Genomic DNA, 22,804 nt, shown 5'->3' with positions numbered 1-22,804 from the left:
GCTGCCAGCTTCCCTGGCTGGCTCTGGCCACTCCAGGGGAGCCGACGTCCTCCTCTGAGGAGTCTCTTCTACGGAAGGCACGATGAGGGTGTGCTTCAGCCTGCAGTTTGCTGACGGCAGGAGCCAAAATGCAAGGGCCGAAGGGCTCTCAGTCCGGGATGAGCCACAGGAGCTTGGGCCAGCCCAAGAAGGAAAGGGCTCCCCAGAGGACCGGAGGAGAGTGTCGAGAGACGATCCCACGGAAGCAAACGTTGCACCACGATTGCGGCTTCCCACCTTCTGCTCTTGGAGTGCCCGCAGGAAACTTGGCCACAGGTGATGGGAAGGAGCCATTTCAGAGCGGCTACCTGCAGATTAGAGCATGCTGGGTGATACAAGCCGGGTGTTGACCATTCATGGGGACAGTTGGGACAGATGCCCTAAAGAACAGTCACACTGAAGGGATCAGAATAATTAGGAGCACTGTTCTGCTTAGAAAAGCACATGATATAGAAAAGCAAGAAAGCCAGTATCACTCAGCAAGGCCTCTGGCCCCCACTAGCTTAAGCCTATAATGACTTTTTAAACTCCTGAGACTGATTGTCTCGGCAGTGCTGGAGGTCCTTTGAGATCCTCCAAGGAGCCGGAATAAATCCACAGATGCTGGCTTGAAGTTTGTCCTTGACTCCATGCCGCCCTGTCCGGTTACTCCAGCCACCCCCTCCCACATGGCATGAAACAGACAGTCATTTGAACACACACTCAAGAACAATTTAGGAAAAGTCACTTGTGTTTTTTCTTAATGACTTGATTCATTTCCTAGCTGCAGAAAATCAGCTGATCCGGATTTTTCTTGTTGCTTAAAAAAATCCTCCATCTTTGGGATAAGGCTGAGATTCCAAGCATTTACTTGCAAGCCAGACTTCTCGACCAACTTATTCCCAAGTAAATGCATTGAGGACGGAGCTGCAAGTCTGCAATCCATAATCCCACCAGTGTAAGCCATGCAGGAGAACACTGAAAGCCCCATTCCTTTACCACAAAGGCATGAGTGGCCCTAAATAGTCCAGGATCGGTATATTAGAAATCGAGTAATCTGTGATAAGATTTCCCAGCATTTTTCCTTCCAGAGATCCCATCAGTGGAAAGGGTGGAAGGTCCCCAGGACTGGCTTACTATCATTTCGGGCGAGTTGCATGTATTACCATAAAAATACCTGGGGGAGCCAAGCCCTGCTGTGGCCCTACCCAGAGTATTGCATGCCCCCCGATGGAAAAAGAAAAACTGCACCCCACCCACCACCCCACAGAGCTTGCCTACACCTTTATCTCTGGTCCCATTGCACTGCCCTGAGAGTCTATTGACTGAAAGACAATATAGAAATCTTTTAATTAATAATTAGTAAAATCTGTGGAATATTTAATCATGGATGTCTTGGTTACATAAGCCATGGATATTTAACAGAGCCCTTCTATAAGACTGTTCAAGAACAGTTATTGTACATGAATGATTGTCAGCGTGCCCGTTTTCATCCAAGGGGGGACTCAGAAGACATATAATGAAGCCGGTTTTTGAGAGAAGATACAAGAACAACGAACGGAAGGGGTGAAAACAACGGAAGTCATGCATTTGATGGGGAAGATTGCATAGCTGGCTCTCCGAAAAAAAGGATGTTTCTTTTTTGATTGATGAACTATTTCCTGGATTTCCTCATGGGTATATCCTTGGTTTGGTCATTTTCTTTGTTGGGGGGAGGGTGTTTTTTTTTTTGCAATCTGTCAGACTAATTGAATCAGAACGCGAGGAAGAAGCCAGACCCTCCTAGGATGCCAAAGACACAGTTCAACAGAGTCTGCTTGGAGAAGAAAGAAATCAGTGGCGCAAATCAGGTTTTCCGAAGGGAAGGGGTTCAAGTTCCATGGGGTCACAGGTCACTTAAGCACCAAAGCCAGCCCAATGGCACATTCGGGTGATGCAGCGTCTTCCACCCGACGGGACACGACGGGCACTGCAGCCGTCCGTCCACGTCAGGCCACTCCTCCCAGCTGTGAAGATCACTCCCTTAAGGCCAGCGTTTCCTTACGCATTTCTTTATTTATAATCCAGCCGCTTCTGGGCGAGGCAGCATCTCTTCTGGCTCTCGCTCTGTTTTTGCTCGGAGGGACCATTTTATCAAATCTTTACAAATATAAAAACCACAAGGGAGACACCACTGGATGGACGTCTGTCTGGATAAAAAAATTAACAACCCAACAACTGGACACCTGCAGCCTTGCTACCCGACTGTGATGAGTAAACAACGATCACAACACCTCGATGGGGACTCCGAGACTCTTGGGAAGCAGCGGGGCTTCTCCTCTGGGAAGGCCCAGTGTTGTGTAGTCCTTTCGTGGCAGAATTCAGAAAAGGGCACAAATTGCCCGCAGCTTTGCCTGAGATTTGGGGAGGCAGGACAGGCGATGGGGTCGCTCCACAGGCTCAGCCAGCATTTTCAGATCCGTATGTGGAAGGTGCTGCGGAGACAAAGAAGGAGCTTCAGAGGGAAAGCAGTCATGCTAGACGGAGCAAACGCGGATTTCGGCGGGTGAAAAGGTTACTCTCTGATCCGCAGGCACTCCAGCAAAAGCAAAGCCCGCAAAGCTGGGGAGAAATAGCATTTCTACCGACAGGCAGGAAATCCTTCTTACTTTGGCAAAAGCCCATAACCTTTTTAAAGAAAAAAATTCACAGTGTACGATACCCATCCCCAAGCTGGGTCCCTCCAGATGAATTGTACTATAATTCCCATCAACTACAACCATCCCAACCATTGTACTGGCTGGTACTGATGGAAGCAGTAAAACTGGAGCTCGGGAGGAAAAAGGGTACCATGATTCCCATGTTGATCCTGCTTCAAGCAAAGCTGCTGAAATAAATGAGTCTTAAGTTAATCACGGCTAACCTGAGTCTCATTCATTCTTTTCAATATAAAATATGAGTTATATATGTATTATGTATATATATAATATATATATTATATATATGAGTTATATATATGTGTGTGTTATATTTTATATAACACATATGCGTGTTATAATATATGTGTTATATAAAATACATATTTATTACGCCTTGTAGAGAATTAATATTATATTTATTATATAGAGACCTTTCAATGGGTCTACTCAAAATGGGATTAGCATTGGATACCGCCTAGATGCACACGTTACAAAGTAGATGCAATACTTTGATCTTTCTCTTCCAGTACAGAGATCATCATTAACTGAAATCCACATGCAGACAAAATTTTCCCTCAAGGGGAATTTATCCATTTTGCTCAAGTCATTTTGGAGTTCATATTTCTTTCTATTTGATCCTGCTGTGCCAAGCAGCAACCGTAATTCTTTTCAAGCATGGCAAATGGCGCTGGGAGGCCCACACGCGTCCCTGAGGTTCACTGCATGTTGATTCTGCCAGAGCAGGTTGGAAAGTCGGGGTGCCTGGCGGGGCTCGGGGTGCAGGGAATACGACTTTAACTGCCTGTCTGGGAAGGTGAAAACAGGCAAACCTCATCTATGGAAAGTGGCTTTTGTTTTATTGTTAAACTGTCCCAAGACCACAGTAAGGGATGACCTAAAAAGTTTTAAATGAAATAAAAAATAGATAAATAAAATGTGAGCCAGTAAGTGAAGTGAGCCACTTCACTTACTGGGTCTGGACTAGGCTCCGAATGAGTTGCAAGCATCCAAAGGCAGCTGCTCCGAGCACGCTCTTTAAATACTTGCCCTAGAAAACAAAAGGCTCCTTGAACTGCAGCTAGAAACAAATTGGGAGCTGGCTCCTTTAACTCTGGAGCGGATGTCTCTGGAGCAGCCTGGACAGGGTGAATCTCCAGCCACCCTCTTCAGAAATGTTTCAAGGACAGTGGCAACAGAGAAAGCCGTGCAGAAACCAAAATTAGGTGTTGCCGGGCAGGAATAACTGCAGCCAAGACACCCTGTCTGGCTCTTTTGAGGCCGCTTGCTGTACAGATCTGTTGCCTTTTTTTTTTTTTTTTTGAAAAGGGAAAAGGGGGGGAAAAAAGGAGTTTCATCTTCCACAATGATTTATAAAACAATTTCCTGCAGAAAACGTAACCAGTCTTGTAGAACAGAACACTTAGCTGCTGCTGGCCTCTAGTGCTAATGGCTCTATTAAAATACAAGCTGCCGCAAAATGACAGTGTTTTTTAAAAAGTGAAATGGTCCCACAGGGATCAGATTTTCTGAACCAGCAACGGCCTAAGTCATTTACAACTTATTCATGCTTCTGGGACTCTGTCCAGCAGAGCAAATTTCCTCTGCCCTGGTCTGCTATTAGAGTGGGCATATAGATTTGGGATGGGAGGTGGAGGTCGGGGGGGGGGCATTTCCCTATTCCCATCTTAAGATTCTGGAATATTTCTTTATTATTTGTTTCTTTCTAGACCAATCATAGGAAAAGGTCTCTTGGCACTTTACAACAGTGCATAAAAACAATGACATATAATAGATAAAAACACAGAAACAGAGCAAGTCAGAAGAGGCATCCCCGAGGCCAAATTTGCGATTGCTTTGGCCCCAGGTCAAGACCAACCCTGGTGAAGGCCTTGAAAGACCTCCCTGATCATTCAGAGGCCCAACACAATTAGCCAGGTGGCTTTCTTTTATTCTTGGTTGGGTCTGCATTATAGTCTTTTAATGTCCTTTTATGCTATTTTGAATTAATGTTTAATTCTTGTCAATGGTACAGTCCAGACACAAGCCTGTCACCTTGCCCGTTTTTGTGAGAACCTGAATCAAACTATTGCTGCGTCTTGTAGCTAAGCTTAGAAAGAAAATCCTACGTACATGAACATTTTGCTCATTTAAAAACGTTTTATTGGGTTTTTCTTTGGTTTCCATTGCTGCTTTATTACTTGGATTTTTCACTGTGGCTATCTCATTCTGGTGATGTTTGTTTATTTAGAATTACTGTTAGGCATACAAGATTTTTCAAAACTACAAAACTATGCCAAACAAATACAAGAGAAAGAACAATCGATACCATTCTATGAAATACTGGATTTTAAAAGAGCCACGGAGAAGACTTGGGAAAGCAAGGTTCTAGTTTAATCTAGCCTCATCCACTACAGTTCCAATAACTGTAAGAACCAAGGAAGAGTCCTGTTGGATCAGAGCAAGGATTTGGTTTTGTGTGTTTTACAGACCAATGCAAACAGCTAGAGACCTATACAAGTTAAATAAACAAACATTTGTTATTTCTACCACTTGTATTTCTTTGCAAAACCTTTCGCAATGCTTAATATAAGAATATTAAAGCAGTTCCTGGTTCACTGAGAGAAAGCTGTAAGAAATGAACTGGTTGAAAGGTCTAATGTCAATATGTAACTACTTTCCTGTTTAGTAATACCACAGGCTATGATTTGGAGCCAAAATGAAATCAATTCTAATAGCTTTTTTAAAAAGACAGAAAAACAAAACATTATTTGCACAGAGCAATAATCTGGCATGGCGGCTCTACGGAAGTCCACCGCTGGAATCTTGCGCTTTTATTTCACACAGAGAGGCAGGATGGTATTGTTGGGTCTAAATGTGCGTTCAGGCCATGTTCGATAGCTCCTAAAATAGCATGAGGCGCCCAAGGCTCACCCCTTCCGGGAATGGCTGCCTCTGTCTTTCGACACTCAGGCTCCATGTGCCGATCCGTGCGTCCCCAAAATGGCACCTTGGGTGCCTAAGGAGGAGATCTCAGCAGAAAGGACAGGCACCGGCAGCTTTGGGTCTTTGGGCCACTGGGCAAGGCCGTTCTAGTGGAACGCAGACATCTGCCTTACAGCAGCCTTCTCCGACCTTCCAGACACGGCTGGACGGCAAGACCCAGAATTCCCAGTCCATGGCCCTGCTGGACAGGGATTCTGGGACTTGAGATCCAAAGGCCTCTGAAGGCCATCAGGTTGGGGGAGGCTGGCTAGGAGCATGACCATCATGGGTGCATCTGCTCCTCTCGCTCCCGCTGCTCTGACTGAGCCCTGGGACAGAGCAACCAGGTGCAGGGAAGAAGGGCACGAGATGGCCGGGACGCAGTCCAGCTGCCCTCCATGCTGCAACATTCTGTTGCAGGCTCCGTTGGTGCCCACTCTCTCCATTCTTTTAAAAGGGGGAAACCATTTCTGAATGACAGCACGTGACCCACGAGTCCCGAATTAATGAAGAAGTTTGGGCAGGGAGGGGGAAAGAAGCAGTGGCAAGGGAGACGGCTGAGCTGTGGGTTCAAAACACGCTCTGCTTGCCATCGTGTTTTCTGGATGAAATAAGACCCACATTTGAAGGAACCAGGTCTGCCTTCATCTGGAGCAGGGGCTGGGAATGGAGGGTGAGACGCTGGGGCCAAAAATTAATGCTGAAAAGAACCCTCTTCAACAGCCTGAGAAAAATGATAGATTCAGGAGGAGACAGAAAGCTCCACCAGGGAAAAAAGCACTGCAGTTTTATCATGCGCTCTCTGTGGGTTCTCCTCTTTGGGGCCTGAAGTCAGCCCATGTCCACCGAGTCTAAAGCAGCCACTTCTGCATGCCTCATTCTTCCTTTCCTCACATCTGTGGCCAATACTATATCAACCTATTTTGTCTTCCAAATAACAAGGCAAGGCACTGCTTTGTTTAGCCGTGATAACTAGCTGTGAATTAAAATGTTGCAAGCTGAACGAACTTATGCAAAGCCCAGAAATGGCCAAGTTACAGCTTCACCTGGAAGGGGCCATGGCTCTGAGACAGAGTTCTTGGATTCAATCCCCGACATCTCCAGCTTGGACAGCAAAACTCCTGCCTGAATCCCAGGAGACCAGTTGCTGCCAGTCAGTGTTGGCAACACTGGGCAAGAGGGACCGATGGCTGTTTCCATATAAGGCAGCCTCCCCAATGCCCCCACACCCCACACAAGGGTTTGATTGTCGGGATATGCAAATTCGTCTACCTGAGAAAATCTGGCGCTTTGGAAATCATGTTCTCAAAATCCGAATATCCAAGCTTCCCGTCACCGTCCATATCTGCTTCTTCAATAACCTTTTCACAAACCAGGCTGACCTCTTCCTCCGTCAGCTCTTCTTTGGTCAACTTGTTGAGGGTTTGTTCCAGATCCGCTTTACAAATGAAGTTGTCCACATTAAAATCTAATTGTGAGAAGATGAGGAGGGGCGGAAAGGGATGGTCAATATGGCTCTTTTCGGCCCCCACCTTAACCCAAAGGACAAACTTAAAAGAGTGCAAACTTAGAGAGACAAACTCCGCGTGCCTAGTTGGAGGACATAAAGACGGCAGAGGTTCATTGATCCAGCAATTCCACAGTGACCGACCAGATGTTGCGAGAAGCCCAAGAGGAAGGCGAGGGAGCTCAGCTAGAATCCAGAAGCGGGGAGCAAGGCGATTCTGCTCTCAGTTATCACGCTGGAGCTGTGGATAACTCGTGACTTTATCTAGTCCAGAGGGGCAAGATCCTCCAGATTGGGGCCCAACTGGACCCACTGGGGTCACAGTCCCCAGCCGAGTCCACACCCTTCTCCTGGGCCATACATTTCCCCCCAGCCTTTGAAGGTTTCTCAGGTTTGGCCCCCTTCCTTCCAAAAGGTTGACACGTCTCTCCAGGTGAGGAGTTTGGGCTAAAATGTGCTGCCGTTTCTATCCTGCCCCTTCTGACTTCTGTTTCGCCCCTTTTGATTTCCACCCCACCTGACACCAGTGGGTGGCCACTGCAGTGGGAGTCAGTCTTCAGGCTAAAAGAACTTCAGCCCTGTTGCTGCAAAAAACTAGGCCACTGGGAAGAAAGAGATATTTGGGGTTGATTTCTAACTGCAGTAATTCACCACTGCCTTGTTCCGGTTTATGCAATGGCAATGAAGGTGGCTCTTTCTCTCTCACACACACACACACACACACACACACACACACACACAACTTCCACGTCAGGTGCTTGGCAATTCATCCTGCAAATGTAGAATAGGACGCCAGTTAAAAGGCCATTGTGAGCATTCGTTTTATTGTCCTTGGCCCAATAAGCAAGATTAGCATCATCCCCGTTTAATTAGAAAGCTGTGGGATGACATTTAGCATGTCGGGTAATCATCTGAAAACAGCCAGTGTGGATTTATTTGCAAAAGTGCAGGCACCTGGCCAATCATTCTGCAATAAAGAAAGTATAAGTATCAGAGGCGTTACATTTTGGGGAAAAGGGGGTTTTGTTCCTGATATTCCCCTCACTTCTCCCCTCATCAATGCTTTGCTGAAATGTGAAAGCAGCTGTTGGGCTAAATTAATTATGGGTTGGCAGAAGCGTTTTGCTGATGGCCCTCTTGGTGGTTCTCATGAAGGGCTTCTGAGAAGCAATCCAGACATGTGTGGGTTTCTTTTCCCTTTAAAAAAAATCATTTGCTCCATGAGGCGGAACTGGAAGGTCCAAGCCAGGATGGAAAAGTTTCCGTTTCACAGAGCCATCGCATCCCAGTGGAGAAAACACTTCCGTGTCCCACATGGCTGTGTGGAGCTTTGCCCTGGGGGCCTCATCCCGTGGCCTCCCTAGATGCATGCATCCGTGGTCAGAGGTCACAGCAGGGGGCGTTACTCCTCCTAGCAGGGGCAAACCTGTTCACACAGTTCACTCAAGCCCCCAGAGGATGGCGGAGGGCTTCGCCCTCCTGGGATGCTCCGCCATGGGGGATGTGCCCTGCGTCCAAAGCACCCCTGGCTGGGGCTCTGGGGCACATGGGCCTCCTCCAGCAGTGGAGCAGGATCCCAGCTCATGCACTGGGTAGGGGGACCACCCAGCGCGTCATCCAGGATCCACGTTCCACCAAGGGGTGGGACCCTGTGTCATCTGGCCAGCAGTGGGCTGGGTAGGAATTGCTCCCACCCCCCATTTAGGTCCCCACCCTCGCCCTCAGACAGGGCGTCACCTGGCACCAGTGCCGTCGGTTGCACTTGTGGGTCACCCTGCAGTAACTGCATTTCGCGTCGGGTGGCTCAGCCTGCTTGCTTGCCTGTCATAACCGGGACAGTCATTTCTGTCATCTGATGGCCTCGCACTGCTTACCGTAGATCTTAAAGGCATAGATTGCTTTCAGCTCTCGAGGAGCTGTTTCACTGAGGACGGAGAACATGTCCACAAAGTCATTGAAGCTGAGACTGCCCTCCTCATCCTCAGAAAAAGAGTGGACAATCCTCTCCCTGAAGGGGTTCTCCTGCAGAAAGACAGGATTTGTGAATGCCTTGCCGAGCCTTAAAAAAAAAAAAAAAACTAACAGGAACGACGGAGGCACAAGGTGGAGGTGAGGGAGGGAGGGTGAGAAGAGAGGAGATGGCGGAGGAGGAGAGGAGGAGAGCGGCAAGGATACATCACTTCAGGTTAGGCACGCAACCCGAAGCGAGACGGCACGTTGGCTTGGAGTTGTGCGCACACGACCGGTGCATTCGGTCGTCTGCTTCTGTCCCGAAGGAAGCAGGAACAGAAGTCACGCTAGCCGTGCACAGACACGCCGGTCCTGCAGCAGCTACCTCAGCGGTCTCTCGTCTTTCTTTGCGTTTGCGTTGCTCCCAACTGGTGTCCCTTACAGCAGAGTGCATTACCAGTGGATCCAGTTACTTACAAACCGAGGCATTAAGGACGTTCGGGAGCAGGGAATGGACCTGCGGCGCACAGAGTCCTTGTGTCATGGACAGGGGCGCCAAAGGGTACCTCTAGTCAGAGAACCGGTTTTCCTACCTGCCGGCCACCTTGTTAATGTCAACCAAGGTAGATTTTCCGTAATGCCCACTGTGTCATTTGGAGGGCAGACAGACTGGGTGCCCCAAGTTGCATGAGCTGACGCTGTCCCACATTTTCACATGCTTGGGTTTTTCTGTATGGGCTACTCAGGGGGCTGGTTTGTACGGCTGGAAACATTCCCACAACTGCTCTTCAGGAGTGTGAGGCTTGGCCTGGCAGACAACTCTGTTCAGACTGTTCAGAGGGGCTGGTAGGGAAGTGTGCCCCCTCCTCTTCTGACTATGGACAACCTCACTTCTCCAGCAGCCCCAGAGCATGAGGAGTGCTTCTGACCGTGGCCACCCAAGCCTGGGGAGAGGGCACGAGGGTTCCTCTGAATCCCGCCAAGCTCCTCGCAACCTCCTTGCTCCCTTCCAAAAGAGGCAGTTGCTTTTCTGCCTCCTTTGAAAGTGGACTCAGGAGGTCTTTTTCGTTGTGTCATCGTTAAAAGGATTCGGTAGCAACCGCAACAGAGCCTCACTCAACTTTCAGGTGTTCTGTAGGTAGCACCACTGGAAATTCCTGGGGAGAAGGTCCACGGATGCTCCTGGGCAACCTCATCATAGCAAGGTAAGCTGCAAAACCCTCCACTTGGAGAAATTTTCCTGACGTTCTCCTCTTGCTCTCCGTTTTTAGATTTGATTTCTTCTCATTGCTCCCCAAGAAGTGGTTGTAAAAACCAAGCAGCAAAAACCGGCACAGTGCTGGACTGCACCGTCTTTCTCAGCATCCTTGTCCAAATGCAGCAGCAGAATCTTTTAGTTAACAGAAGCTGCTCCCAGAAGAGAAGGAACATCTACCCAGGTGGAGCTCCAGCCCTCCTGGTCCCACTTGAAGGTTGTCTGTGCTGAAGCTTTGCGGGGAGACTCCAGCCACTTGGGGCTGTCCAGAATCCTATTCAATGATGGCCTCCTGAACAGTTGGCGGGTCACCCATGGGCTCCTGACCCAGCCAGATCCGCGTCGAGCTTCTGGGCAGAGAATGGCCATTGGCACAAGGTGGAGAAGACCATGAGAGCCAGTGTGGTGTAGTGGTTAGAGCATGGGACTGGGACTCAGGAGATCTGGGTTCGAGTCCCCGCTCAGCCATGGAGCCCACTGGGTGACTCTGGGCCAGTCACAGACTCTCAGCCCAACCTACCTCACAGGGTTGTTGTTGTGGGGATAAGATGGAGGAGGGGAATGATGTCAGCTGCCTTGAGCCCTTTCTAGGAAAAGGCAGGATATCCATAGAAAAATAAATAAAAAATAAATAAAATAAATGCCACAGTCCTCTTTCCTAGCCTGCCATGACATAAATCACGGCAGTCCCGAGTCTACCTTCCATGTAGAGGTGCCCTCCCATTCAATCAGCACCTCCATGAAGGATCAGCTTGGTCATCAATTCACCTTCAGACAACGTGCCTCCATCTTGCTATTTCCTGAATGCGTACCTGTTTCCCCAGTCTGCTTCCTTCCTTCCATTCTGGCCAGACACACACCCACACACACAGAGAAACACAGAAACAAAGCGAGTCAGAAGGGTCTCCCGGGTCATCTAGTCTGACCTCCAGTACCAGCCGGCTCTGCTCACAACATGCCCACTCACAACACGCCCACAAGAGAGAGAGACCGTACCAGGGCAAGAAACCTGCACACAATTTCTCTACTCAATCAATGCACGCTTCACATCAAGTCCATAGCAAGTCCATCACAACTTCACATCAAGTCCATCTACCTAGCAGCAAAAGACGGGTCTAATTTTCATTCCAGAACTTCCTGGAAAATGCTGGCATTCAAATTGACTCATCTGTGGACCACATTATCTACAGCTTCAGCCCAAGAATTTAGACTCGTGTGTATTGTCCAGGGTTGATGATCACCCTGGGAATATATGAAGTTACAAGGCAACAGATAGGATGTAAAGTAATCCTCAGGGTTGTGAGCAGGTCAAAGCAGCCAAGCTGCAGTGGTTAGTTTTCAGGCTCTGTAGGAAGCCGAGGCCTAAACATTCGTTGTCAGTATGGAAGAGGAAAGGGGAGAGGAAAGGGGGAAGGGAAGGACCCCACTATCAAAATAACTCCAACATTAGCATGACTTTATAGGGTTAATGAAGAAGTACTTCATATCAAAAAGAAAGGGGGAAAAGAAAAGCAAAAGGCTAGCCCGTTGAATGTTCTTCCAGTGCAATTGATACAAACATGCATTTAGAGCAAAGCGAGCAAAAGAAATCCAATAATCGCCCTGAATATGTCCATGCAAATTCAGTTTAAGCTCTGCCTCAATCCTACTTTGGTAGTCCTTTATTACTGAAAACAAGATCCAGTGGCGATTCCTTTTCTGAGCCTTCGTATTTGGAAAAGACTGGAAAGGTGTATTCCACGGCCAGCTCATGTTTTGAAGCCCCGGGTTCTCCTCCCGCTGAAGTGAATTGGGAGGGAGAACTTTGCAGTGGAGGAGGCGGTGTAAACTTTTCCTGAAACTCCCCCCAAGAGGCATTTGTTGAGCTTACAATGGTAGGAGGACTGAAGGCAGTGACCCCAGAGGAATTACAGGAATGGAGGAGGCAGCAGATTCCCAGGGACAAATTTGATTCCTCGGTCAAGGATCAGGGTGAGGGGCAGCGAAGGAGAGGCACAAATCTGGAAAAGCCATACCTTTAGCTCTGGCATGTTGACTATGAGCTGCATAGGTAATTTAACGTCTGGATTCCTGGTATAGTCCATAGGCACCATGTTTGGTGCCAATTCGTGGTAGCGTCCGTGCAACCTGCAAACAAACACACACACCTGCAAGAGCGTGTCAGTAACCGTTCCCCTTTCCCGGTACAGAGCAGCCTTTCCTGACTTGGTACCGTCCAGATGCTTTCGACGACCGCTGTTACCATCTGGGACCACCGGCCATTCTAGGAGAGCTGGATATGAATTGTAATCTAGAATAACTGGAGGCTGCAGCTTGGGCAAGCCAGGTAAAGACAGGCGTGGACAGCTTTGCTGCCCTGAACTATTCTGACTTAGACTGCAAATGAGAGCCAGGGTGGTGTCGTGGTGAAGAGCACGGGACTGGGACTCAGAGGATCTGGGTTCGAGTCCCCGCTCGGCCATGGAGCCCACTGGGTGACTTTGGGCCGGTCACGGACTCTCAGCCCAGCCTACCTCACAGGGTGGTTGTTGTGGGGATAAGATGGAGGGGGAGAGATGATGTAAGCTGCTTTGAGCCCTTTATGGGAAAAAGGCAGGATATAAATCGCAATATAAATAAATTAAATAAACAAATAATCATTTTCCTTAAAATAGTTTAAGCTTGGCTCAGGACCTGTCCGGGACATTTCACTGAATTATGTCTTAGGGATGCCCTGAGCAAAATAGGTAAACGTTCTCAAGCAACGCTTCCACTTGGGAAAATCTTCTCAAACATCCTCCTGATTATTCTTTAAACATTCTTTGGCAGGACTTACTGCATCACAGGGGTGAATGTAGGGGACGAGGAAGCCCGGGAATCCAGATTCTGATTCCCACTTGCTCCCAAACCAGCCTGTCTCTCAGCCTGACCTGCCTCACAGGCTGGTGGCTGTGAGGATATTATGGAGAGGACAGCCTTGTAAGCCACCCTGGATTCCTCCCAAGAGGAAAGAAGTGGGATATAGATGCAATGTATGTATGTATATATTTGTACTGTAAGCCACCTTGAGACGCTTGGGTAGTAGGTGACATATAAATGGAATGATACGACGACAATGACAGCAGCAACAGCAATGCCCATGGGTACACGTGTCTCTTCTTTCCGGTACACAACTCTGTCCTCCACCTATTACCCATCTTTATTCCTGTGCAGCCTCTGATGCTCTCAACCCACCGACCCGTGGAGAGAGACCACAATCAGGGCCGAGCTTTCAGCATCCTTCATTCCAGGGTGTGCGAAAGGCCCCTCCTTGTTTCTTATTCAAGAGCATGACCCTAATCTGGATTGAGGCTGCCTTATGCAGGGAGGGGGGCTTGAAACACACGGTTGGGGTCAGGGGGATTAAACGTCCCTTTCCAGTGCATGGTGATAAAACACAGTCGTTCGTTTGAGGATCTTCTGGTTCATCGTTCGGCTGGGCGGGCATGACTGGGGCAGTTCGGAAACCCCCCGAAAGGTGGCCCATGGGTCAGAGCAGAGGACAATCCCACCCTTCTTGGCTCGGTCCTCACCAGCCCCTGCCAGGCTGTGAGCCCATCTTGCAGAAAGCTGCCTAGCACTGCAGGACCTTTGCAAGAATTATACACGGAGAGAGCACAGGGGGGCTGAAAGCAAGAGATAAAAGCTGGTAATGGCTCATTGATCAGGGAGGCTTGAGTAGCCATTAGACCGGGAGATGCACGGAATGTGTCGTTAACTCCTGTGCAATGCTCACAATGTGCCAGTCGATTCTGGTGTGTCAAGAAGAGACCGCAAATGGATCATCCCGGAATGTGAACAGTTCATCCAGGAACAGATCGTCCAGGAATGCCTTCCCATGTTGGGGGAGCAAGGGAATACGTTGACCCCCTTTTCCGAACCTTCGCATTTGGGAAAGGCCTTCCCGTTCTCTCCCCATGCGCAGAATGGAGAACTGAACCCCCAAGTGCAGAAGATGGGTTTATGTCAGAAACATGCTGAACTGGGGTTTGCCTCAACACCGGTGTTAGCCGAGTTAACCCTTGGCTGCCTTGCTTGGCAAGCAGCTCGGTTTTGCACTTCCAGGACCACGGGCCGCCCAGCACCGCCACAGCCAAGGGCCACGAATTGTGGTTACCACGCTGCCCCCCAGCAAAGAAACCACCCTGGGGCAGAAGAGCGGCTGCGGGGGCTTTCAGCAGCACAAGCCCCCAGCAAATTGGTGCTCAGGCTATTCCAGGAGTGGAACTACCAGGCCCTGCATCCCCGGCAGGGAAGTGATGTGGCGTGCACCACACGCCACTGAGGAAGAGGCCCCTGGGATGGGAAGCGCTCTGCCCGGGGCAGGGAGTACCCACAGCCGCCTCTGCAGGTCCCTTCACCCATCTCAAGGCAGGCTTCTTGGCCTTGGGACAGGTAGGGAGGGAAGCAGAGGCAGCGATCTGCTCGTGAGTGCCCTGTTGACCTGGAACACGATTCAGCAGAGGGCAAGAGCTCCTTGTTCCTGCACTGAGCAGCGGAAAGGAAGCCACGCTCCCATGGCCACGTCGGGCGAGCGCTCCGAAGCATCCTCTCTCGAATATTGCAAGCTCTCCAGCTGCCATCTGCTTAGCAACCTGGAGGGTCTGCCTTTTTTCTCCATTGATTCCCAGAGACTCTTTGGTTGTGGCTAATCGGATATGAGAGCCAATTCAATTTTTTGTTTTCACTTCTGTTCCTGTGGAGGAGCATAAATTATTCCCCCGTGTGTGAGCTTGCAGCACGTTAATGCCACAGAGTAAGGCAGGAGAGAGCCTGATTTCCATGAAATCAATCAGGCCTTCCAGATGTAATTGTTTTACAGTCGCCGTGTACATTTTTAGGGAGGATCAGGTGGGGCGAAACCGCAGACACTGTCCCGAGAGCCTAAAGGAAAGCGGACTGCATTAAGTGTCTACCCAAGACTGCTCGGCAGCGTGGTCAAGATCCATCAGGATGGTGCTTGATAGCGTGGCGCAGCAACAGTAAAGCACATAGGGCTTCTCCAAATGAGCCCCCGCACTAATTGCGGGACCAAGCATCCAATTATCCCAACATGCTGTTTCCAACAAAATATTGCATTTCTGGAAAGAACGAACGCATTACTTAGGAAAATTGCTTGCAAAAGGCATGTACTGCAAGCACGGGGCATAAATATTTGTACAGATTTTGATGCAAACTTTTTTTTCCTGTCAGACTTAAGGTTGGAAAAATTCCCCAAGTCTGGGATGAGCCAAAACTTACAACTGGGGAAGGTGAGACATGGAGAGGACCCAAAATGGCCAGATGCGTTCCTCCCTAGCTTGGGCAGCTTCCGAATGGATTTCGGCGGCGGCACCCTTTGTGCCACGTCGCATTCTGCAGAGAGCTTTCCCCCTTTTGCCACTCCGTGGACTGGCTATCGGGGGATGGGATAAATGCATGGAACGGCGGTCTGTCCATGGCACCTCTGGACTCCCAAGCGGCACGTTCCCAAACACCAGTTCCCCACGGAGAAACGGAAGCACGGAACAGCCAGGCCTTCCCTGTCCTGCCTCCACGCTTCCTGCCGGCATCTGTTGGGCCTCTGCAAGGAACAGGACCCAAATCAAACAGGCTCTGCTCAGATGCAGAAGCAACACTAAAAGGGGAACATGTGGCGTGTACGGCAATTGCGGCCATAACGGAAGACGTGGCTCTTTCCCCAAAGGCTGGCTCCTCTCCTGTCTCTTGCATGCTTGCGACCTCGTCATCCAGGGTTCTTTTCCCTGGGGGGTCTTTTTGATTGTATTTTTTAGCTGTTTTAAATTCATTTTAACATCGCTTTGTCCTTACAAGTATTTGCATTGTATTGGTTTGTTTTATACATGGCTGTAAGCTGCCCAGAGGGCTTCGAAGGGCTGAGGGGCAGTAGAGAAATGACATTCATAGTAATCACTGGGCTATGGCCAATCAATGAAAATAGTGTCATATTGAGTAGATGCTTTGCATAAAATCCCCAAAATACAAAAATCACAGGACAATGCTGTTCATTCACTCAATTGTACCTTGTTTGCAACTTCAGTTGTCCAGTAAGTGGACGGAGGGGCGCTGTAACCCTGGATACCTGGACTCACTTCTGCACTGTGATCGTTAGACCTATTTAAAAGGGAGATGCACTTCCTAGAACAAAGGATCAATACCAGATTTTCTCCCTCCCATTAGACGGTTTTGCAAGCCTAAAACTCTGCAAGGAATGAAAGAAATACGCTATTCAAGACCAAGCTGTAAGCCAAAGGTGGGAATTGCCCTGCCAAGTCTGTCTGTGGGTGGGTCGTAAGTTGCCCACCAGCTAAAAGCAGAGAGCTGTGTCCGCAGTAACCGGACACGTAATGCTGCATGTGCCAGACATATGCAGTGTAGGGGATACGCACGGGCCAACACGGTGGACCCAGAGTCTTGTGAACCCGGATTGTAGTTCAGCCCCCCTTGTGCACTGTGCAAATTTGGCGGACTGGCTGAGCCATGCACGAGAGCAGGAAACCCAGCAGGGAGAAAAGGGTGGACTTTCGTAAGAGAGTCGTCGGTGTGGAAGAGCGAGCCACTGCGGAAGGCCGTGTGCATCGGCTCAGCTCCCCTGTTCCACCCTCCAGCGGGAGTGCAAAACATTCTGTTCCCCTGCGGGCAACGTCCATCGATGGAACTGAAAGTCCTGCAGCCTTGGCTGGACAGCGAATTATCGTTCACTTTTATTTTACTGCCTAGGTACACTGCACACCGGACAGACGCCTCTGTTTTGGCTAAAATGAAAACGTAGAGTGCTAGAGGGGATCAGCACTGGATTTCATTCATGCATTCAGCTAAACGAGGGCTCTCCAGCTTCCGGGAGATGTCAGCCTGGTTTGCTATGAACACCAGCAGCTTCATGTTGCCAGGCATTTCCTGAGGCCAGCAGGAGCAGAGAACAGGGGCCCTGTTCCTGGGTTGTTTAGCACAGTGTACAAACCAGGAGCTCTGGTTTGTGGGTGGGAAAAACTAAGCCAGAGCTGGATCTATGTTGAAAGCGAGTGCCCCACTGTGCCGAATAGCATGGGTATTGCTATTCCATCATCCGCCACCCTTGGCCAAAAGCCCTCCAGGGTCACAAGAACTGGTGTATACAAAAGCACAAATCCAGAATAATCATGGAATTATCTAAACTCAGTTTGAGGTCTGTAAAGAGTGTTTCGCTTGAAGATGAAATCGGGCAACTTTTGTTTAAAAAGAAAAGGGAAAAGCATTGTTCTAAGTTGAACAGAGAGAGAGAGAGAGAGAGAGAGAGAGAGAGAGAGAGAGAGAGAGAGAGAGAGAGAGAACGGCCTATCACTTTTTTTCCTGCCCAAAAACTAATGCTTGATCAGGGACTTAACAAAGGGACTATGGCTGGCCCAGATCTCTACTCCGGAAGTTCTCACCAGGCTTTGGGACTTGAGCTTCCCAAAGTCTGGAGGATGAACAGATAAGAATCAGTTTGGATATGCAGCGAAAAGCTAGAGAAAAACTGGGAAGTCAGAAGTTGCTATTCATGGGTTCTCATCCTGGTTAAAGTTAAATTATGGGTGGCAGAGTCTGCCGAGGAGGCTTCAATCTACTCCGTTGACCCTCCTACGCTGTGAGGGCTGGATTCCATTTTGGAGCAGCTTCTGAGGACCACCGTAAAGGGGTGGGTGGGGCCAAAGGCAAAGTGGGCTGAGCTAAAGGCAAAAGGGGTGTGGCCAGAATGCTGGCATTATTTCAGTTCGAAGCACTTACTGTGTGTAATTAACGCCTTAGTAGAGGCATTTTGACCTTCCAGGAGGGGAGGAAAAGCCATGCAAAAGCCAAAGTATGAGGAAAGGTCAGAGGAAAGGGAGTGGGCCTATCTGAGGGAAACCAGAACACCCGATCTGGCCGGCAGGTGGTTCTACTCTCCTTCCCTAAAGGAATAAGTATTTCCTCCGTTCCTTCCAGTGGGAAGGATTTGAACAGGACTTGCCCTCTCTTGTATCAGGTCAGAACGGAGTGGGATCTGCTTACCGAAGGATCTCTTTCCGTGTGAAGAAGGTACAATCCTGTAAATAAAACAAAAAAATGTAATAGGAATATCTGGACTGAGACATGGCTCGTGATTCAGAAATCATATCTTGAACTATATCAGCTAGAGATGGTTTGGGTGAAAGTGAGACCTCGCCCTGAAGAGCTCTAGCGGCATTTGATCTAAGCAACTAGGCCAGTCTTGCCCTGCTGGCTGGGGATGATGGGAACTGCTCCAACACATCCAAAAGCCACTGGTTAGGAAGGCTGAGCTAGGAGTTCAGCAAAGAAGGGTGGAGAAGATGGCTGAAGCTGAGGCCGCGGAGGCCTCATTTAGCCACAGTGTTAGGGTGGAAAGTGGGAAAAGAAAGAAAACTCCAAGTTTTCCACATCGACCCGTTTTCTTCCCCCTCCGCACCCTTCCCTGGCCCTTTCAGTCACAACAAACCCAATGAAATGTTCTGGAGAACTTGAACATCAGCTGGTTACTCTATGACATTCTGATTGACCTGATCAAGATATGGCCCTACTGTGGATTTTAAAATAATCTGAGTTTCGAAAGCCTGGGAGCAGAGAGACGTTTCCACAGGGCACTGGGTGGATAATAGCATCGGCACCAGGTGAGTGTCCCCTGCCACTCCAGCAAGCGAGTCCCGAAAGGTGGTGCCATAACCAAGAAGGCCCCCTCTCTGGTTGGGTGATGAACAACCTGGGAAAGAACCTTTGAAGATGACTCCAGATGCATTGGCTACTCTGGCTTAGAGGACTCACCTCTTGCACCACAGGAAGCAGTGGCTGCAGGTAGCCCTTTGAGAAGCAGGTAGCTCCTTGGAGGGGGCAGAATTAAGGGCAGGGAAGGGTGTGGAGGCCAGCCTGCAGAAGGCCGCTGCATGTTGCTGAGACAGTGATTCATCCCAGGCCTGTTTTCCCCATGTTCTGTCCAGGGTCCTGAAAGGCCCAGAGGAAGTGCCTCCCCTAACCAAACGTGACCACCTCCCTGGACCTTGCCCCAGAGGTGATCCAGCCCACAGCACCGCAGCTTCCCAGCCTCCCCTGGGAGCTCCATGTCGAACCTGGGCAGGACACCCACCAAAAAGGTCCTAAGCCAGGACCAGCCCTACTTAAATTGTGAACCCCAAGGGCTGGTCCATCGGAACCGGTTTGGGTTTCAAGTCCTCTGCCATGCCTACTTAAGCATCAATTATTAAGCCCTCTTCCTTCTCCACCTACGAAGTGATGGGAGTGAGGCGCTTCTCCTTGGGCGTATTGTGTGGCCGAATAGGATTACAGAGGCGCGATGGGAGGGGAGACCGGGAGACGTGGCCATGATGTCACATTGCCTGAACCTGCACAAAGGGAAATAGGAGCCAGGCGGTTGAGCCTGCATTCATTCCCGAACGAGCAAACACCTCACTTTTTGAAGCTATCACTTCAGGGTGCTCTGTTTACCAGCAAGAGCCCGGTGTGGGGCAACAAAGAGAAGTGGGTTAACGCTTGCCGTGTAACTATACCAGCCCGGAGAAGCAGCCAATTCGAAAGCTGATGACACAGCCTGGGAGGAAGATGTACTCAAACTTCCAAGTTAGGGTTGTCAGAAAAGCAGACCGTCTAGCCCAGTGTTTTGCTTCCAATGGTGGTCAGCCGGATGCCTCTGAGCCTTCATGGACAAGGCATGGAACAAAGGGCTGGTCTGAAGGAGCTACAGTGCCTCTGAAGAAGGAAGCTGATTTGAGCAACTTTCTTTAAAAGCAAGGCCCAAATAGCTAAATAAATGTTGTTGGTGGTGGTATTATTATTATTACACTGCATTTGTGTCCTGCCATTTTCCTCTTGTGAAGAACCCGAGGTGCCTCACTTAGCTCTATTTTATCCTCTCCACAACCCTGCGAGGTTGGTTGGGCTGGGAGTGAGCCACTGGCCCAAAGTCACCCAGGAGGTTCATGGCTAAGTGGGGACCAGAGCCCAGATCTCCTGGGTCCCCAATAAAACACTCTCGCCCCCACTCCACTCAAGGCCATCTATCGTGGGCTGATACTTCTAGAGCAGGGGGTTGAATCCCTCTCAGTGGGAGGACCCCGTTCAGCTTGGGAGAAGCTCTCAGGGGGCTACAGACCCATGGTGAGCAGGGCCCAATGCAAAAGAGGGGGCCAGAATACTGAAGAGGCCTCCATGCTGTCTCTTGGAGTTGTTCCCCCCACCCCCCAGCAGTACTTCCTTCTTGTGTGGGGTGAAAGTATTGTGGTTCACAGCCAAGGGTATTCACCGTAGGGACCGCAGAAAGAGAGGGACAGGTAGCTAGAAACGGGTGCGGAAACTCCTTCAGTCAGGGGCCAAATTCCAGTTCAGTCAAGAGGATCCTTAAGGAACAGGAACAGGGAAATAGTCTTCTGCTCAAGACCTTCGTGTGCCCATACCAGTCAAAGTGGGACACAGTGGGGAACACGGAATGATGGTTAGCTCAGGAAGCAGCGGGACCGCGTGGTCAGAAATAACAAATTTGTCCTTTAGGAGGGTCACAGGTTCCATTCCTGACATCTCTGGACAAAGGGACTCCAAGAACTGGACTGAAAGACATCAAGAAGTCTGGTGGTGCTCGGCACAGAGTCTGGTGTCCTCCAGGTGTGTTTTACTACAACCCCCATCATCCACAGCCAGCAGGGTCAATTGCCATGAACAGCCCTTACCAGTTTGTTCTCCTGTGCTGCAGTATCCACAGCTATGCTATTCCTGAACAGGGAGGTTCCACCGACCCCTTGTGGCCACCGGACATCCTTGAGCGGGGGGGGGGGGGGCATTCCAGCACTGGGTGGGGCTGAAGGTTGCTGGGGACGGAGTCTGAAAACCACCCAAAATGCCACCATAACTAAGCCTTAGAAGTGGCAATTCAAGCTTTTAAAATGTGGGGAAGCTGCACGAAGTTGGAGGTTGGGGGAAAGGAAGAGTGGTCAGGGAAAGGGGGCAGGGTGAGATGAGGGTACCAGGCAGGCCAGGTTTGGCCCCTGGTGCTGAGATTCTGCCTTCCCCAGCAGGAACATCTGCACCGGCAGGAGAAGCTTTCTGCCAGGCCAGGGTCCATCGCACCCAGTTTACAGCCTCCAAGAGTGGATGGCCGGTTCTGGAACAATAGCCCCACACCCCAGGACACTTTGACAGCCTAGTTACAAATTAAGATCCCTGCTCTCCCCCAGGGCCTCCGGGGGAGATGTTTCCCCATTGGCAGGAAAGGGATGAAACACAGACACTTGCCTCCAAACCGATGAGGTCTAAAATGGCAAAGATCTTTTTATTCTTACTTGCTTAGCAATCCCAGGATGGAGCAGCTTTAGGCAGCTGCTTCGCCATCCTTTTGGGTTGGGTCAGCCCTACCAAGCACAGTTACGGCCATATAAATCCGACTGATCTTGGAGAAATTCTTCTACGCGCTCCCAAGTCTTTTGCCTACTTTTCCCATTAAGTCGTTCTGTTTCTGGTTTGGTTGCTGGTTTCCACTGAAGATACGCTAGAATCATCTCTTTTCGAAAGCTGGGAGTCTTTCTGCTCACTCAGCTGGAATCCTTCCCATATATTCCCTTTCCCTAGGGAGTTAATCTCAGACACGTCTCTCTTCTTTGAAAAAAGTGGGTGGCCGTGGTTTGATGGGAGGGAGAGTTTGGGAATGGCTGGAACAGGACTGGATGAATTAAATGAACCACCCCCCCCCCGACTATCCGGACCTCATTCCAAGAAAGGGGCGGTTCTGCTCACCCCGAGCTGATGGATGCGGGAAGTGGTCATAAAAAGTGTCTGCAGTGGATTCATCCCTCCGGACCAGACCCATATTCAACTCCCGAAATGCAGCCTCTCCCATCAAGCACCCTCCAGATGCACTGGGCTACCAGCCCCGCTGGGGATGATGGGGGCTGTAATCCACCCCTCTGCAAAGCACTGGAGGTGGGGGAGGCTGCCTCAGGCTCAGGCAGGGGTCTTTCCTAGGGTTTCCTAGGGCGTGAAACAGCCACGGCTCGGGCCTCCTGAGGAACCAGTGGCTCTCTTGACTCGCAGGGTTTTAAAGGATCCCCCGAACCTAATGCCAGCTCCTTCGGAAGCAGGACGAGGGCTTCCGGGGCTGGGGTCTTCCGTGAAATGGCACCAACTGGTAAAATCCCCTGGTTTGCTTCCTCCACCCGGAGGAAGGGGTGGCCTGCCTGCCTCTGCCACTCCGCTGCCGCAGGCCACATGGGCCCGGCGGCACGACTGCCCCCGTTGGCCTGCCCGGCCCTCACCTTCCCCTCTCCCCCTCCCACTCACCTGGTAGGCGTCGAGCTGCTCATCTGTAAATATCGTCTGCTTATTCCCCATCTTAAGCGAGGGATCCTCCCGGGGAGCAAAGGCATCCCATGGCAAGCTTCA

The 22,804-nt window shown here is 50.0% G+C and overlaps 1 protein-coding gene across 1 annotated transcript; it reads right to left on the bottom strand.

Moving 5' to 3' along the window:
- Positions 1-1,395: 1,395 nt before the first annotated feature.
- On the bottom strand, positions 1,396-22,804 carry CIB2 (calcium and integrin binding family member 2). The gene is made up of 6 exons (XM_044438866.1): positions 22,703-22,804; positions 18,419-18,453; positions 12,406-12,517; positions 9,060-9,207; positions 6,951-7,146; positions 1,396-2,492 (listed from the first exon to the last, which is right to left on the bottom strand). The coding sequence occupies exons 1-6, from the start codon at positions 22,751-22,753 to the stop codon at positions 2,471-2,473; spliced, it is 564 nt and encodes a 187-aa protein (XP_044294801.1). The 5' UTR covers positions 22,754-22,804; the 3' UTR covers positions 1,396-2,470.

This window comes from Varanus komodoensis, unplaced genomic scaffold (genome assembly GCF_004798865.1).
Source record: "Varanus komodoensis strain SLA01 unplaced genomic scaffold, ASM479886v1 scaffold33, whole genome shotgun sequence".
Taxonomy (NCBI): Eukaryota; Metazoa; Chordata; class Lepidosauria; order Squamata; family Varanidae; genus Varanus; species Varanus komodoensis.
Note: the sequence above shows the minus strand (reverse complement) of the source record. Positions and strands in the feature narration are given on the sequence as shown.

What these genes read in the sequence shown, in the direction of transcription:
- CIB2 (XM_044438866.1), bottom strand. Translation starts at nt 22,753, where the DNA reads ATGGGGAATAAGCAGACGATATTTACAGATGAGCAGCTCGACGCCTAC. An exon ending in ACACGGAAAGAGATCCTTCG is followed by an intron (nt 12,518 to 18,418) that starts GTAAGCAGATCC and finishes GTTTGTTTGCAG; the next exon opens with GTTGCACGGACGCTACCACG. An exon ending in CTATGCCTTTAAGATCTACG is followed by an intron (nt 7,147 to 9,059) that starts GTAAGCAGTGCG and finishes TCTCACAATTAG; the next exon opens with ATTTTAATGTGGACAACTTC.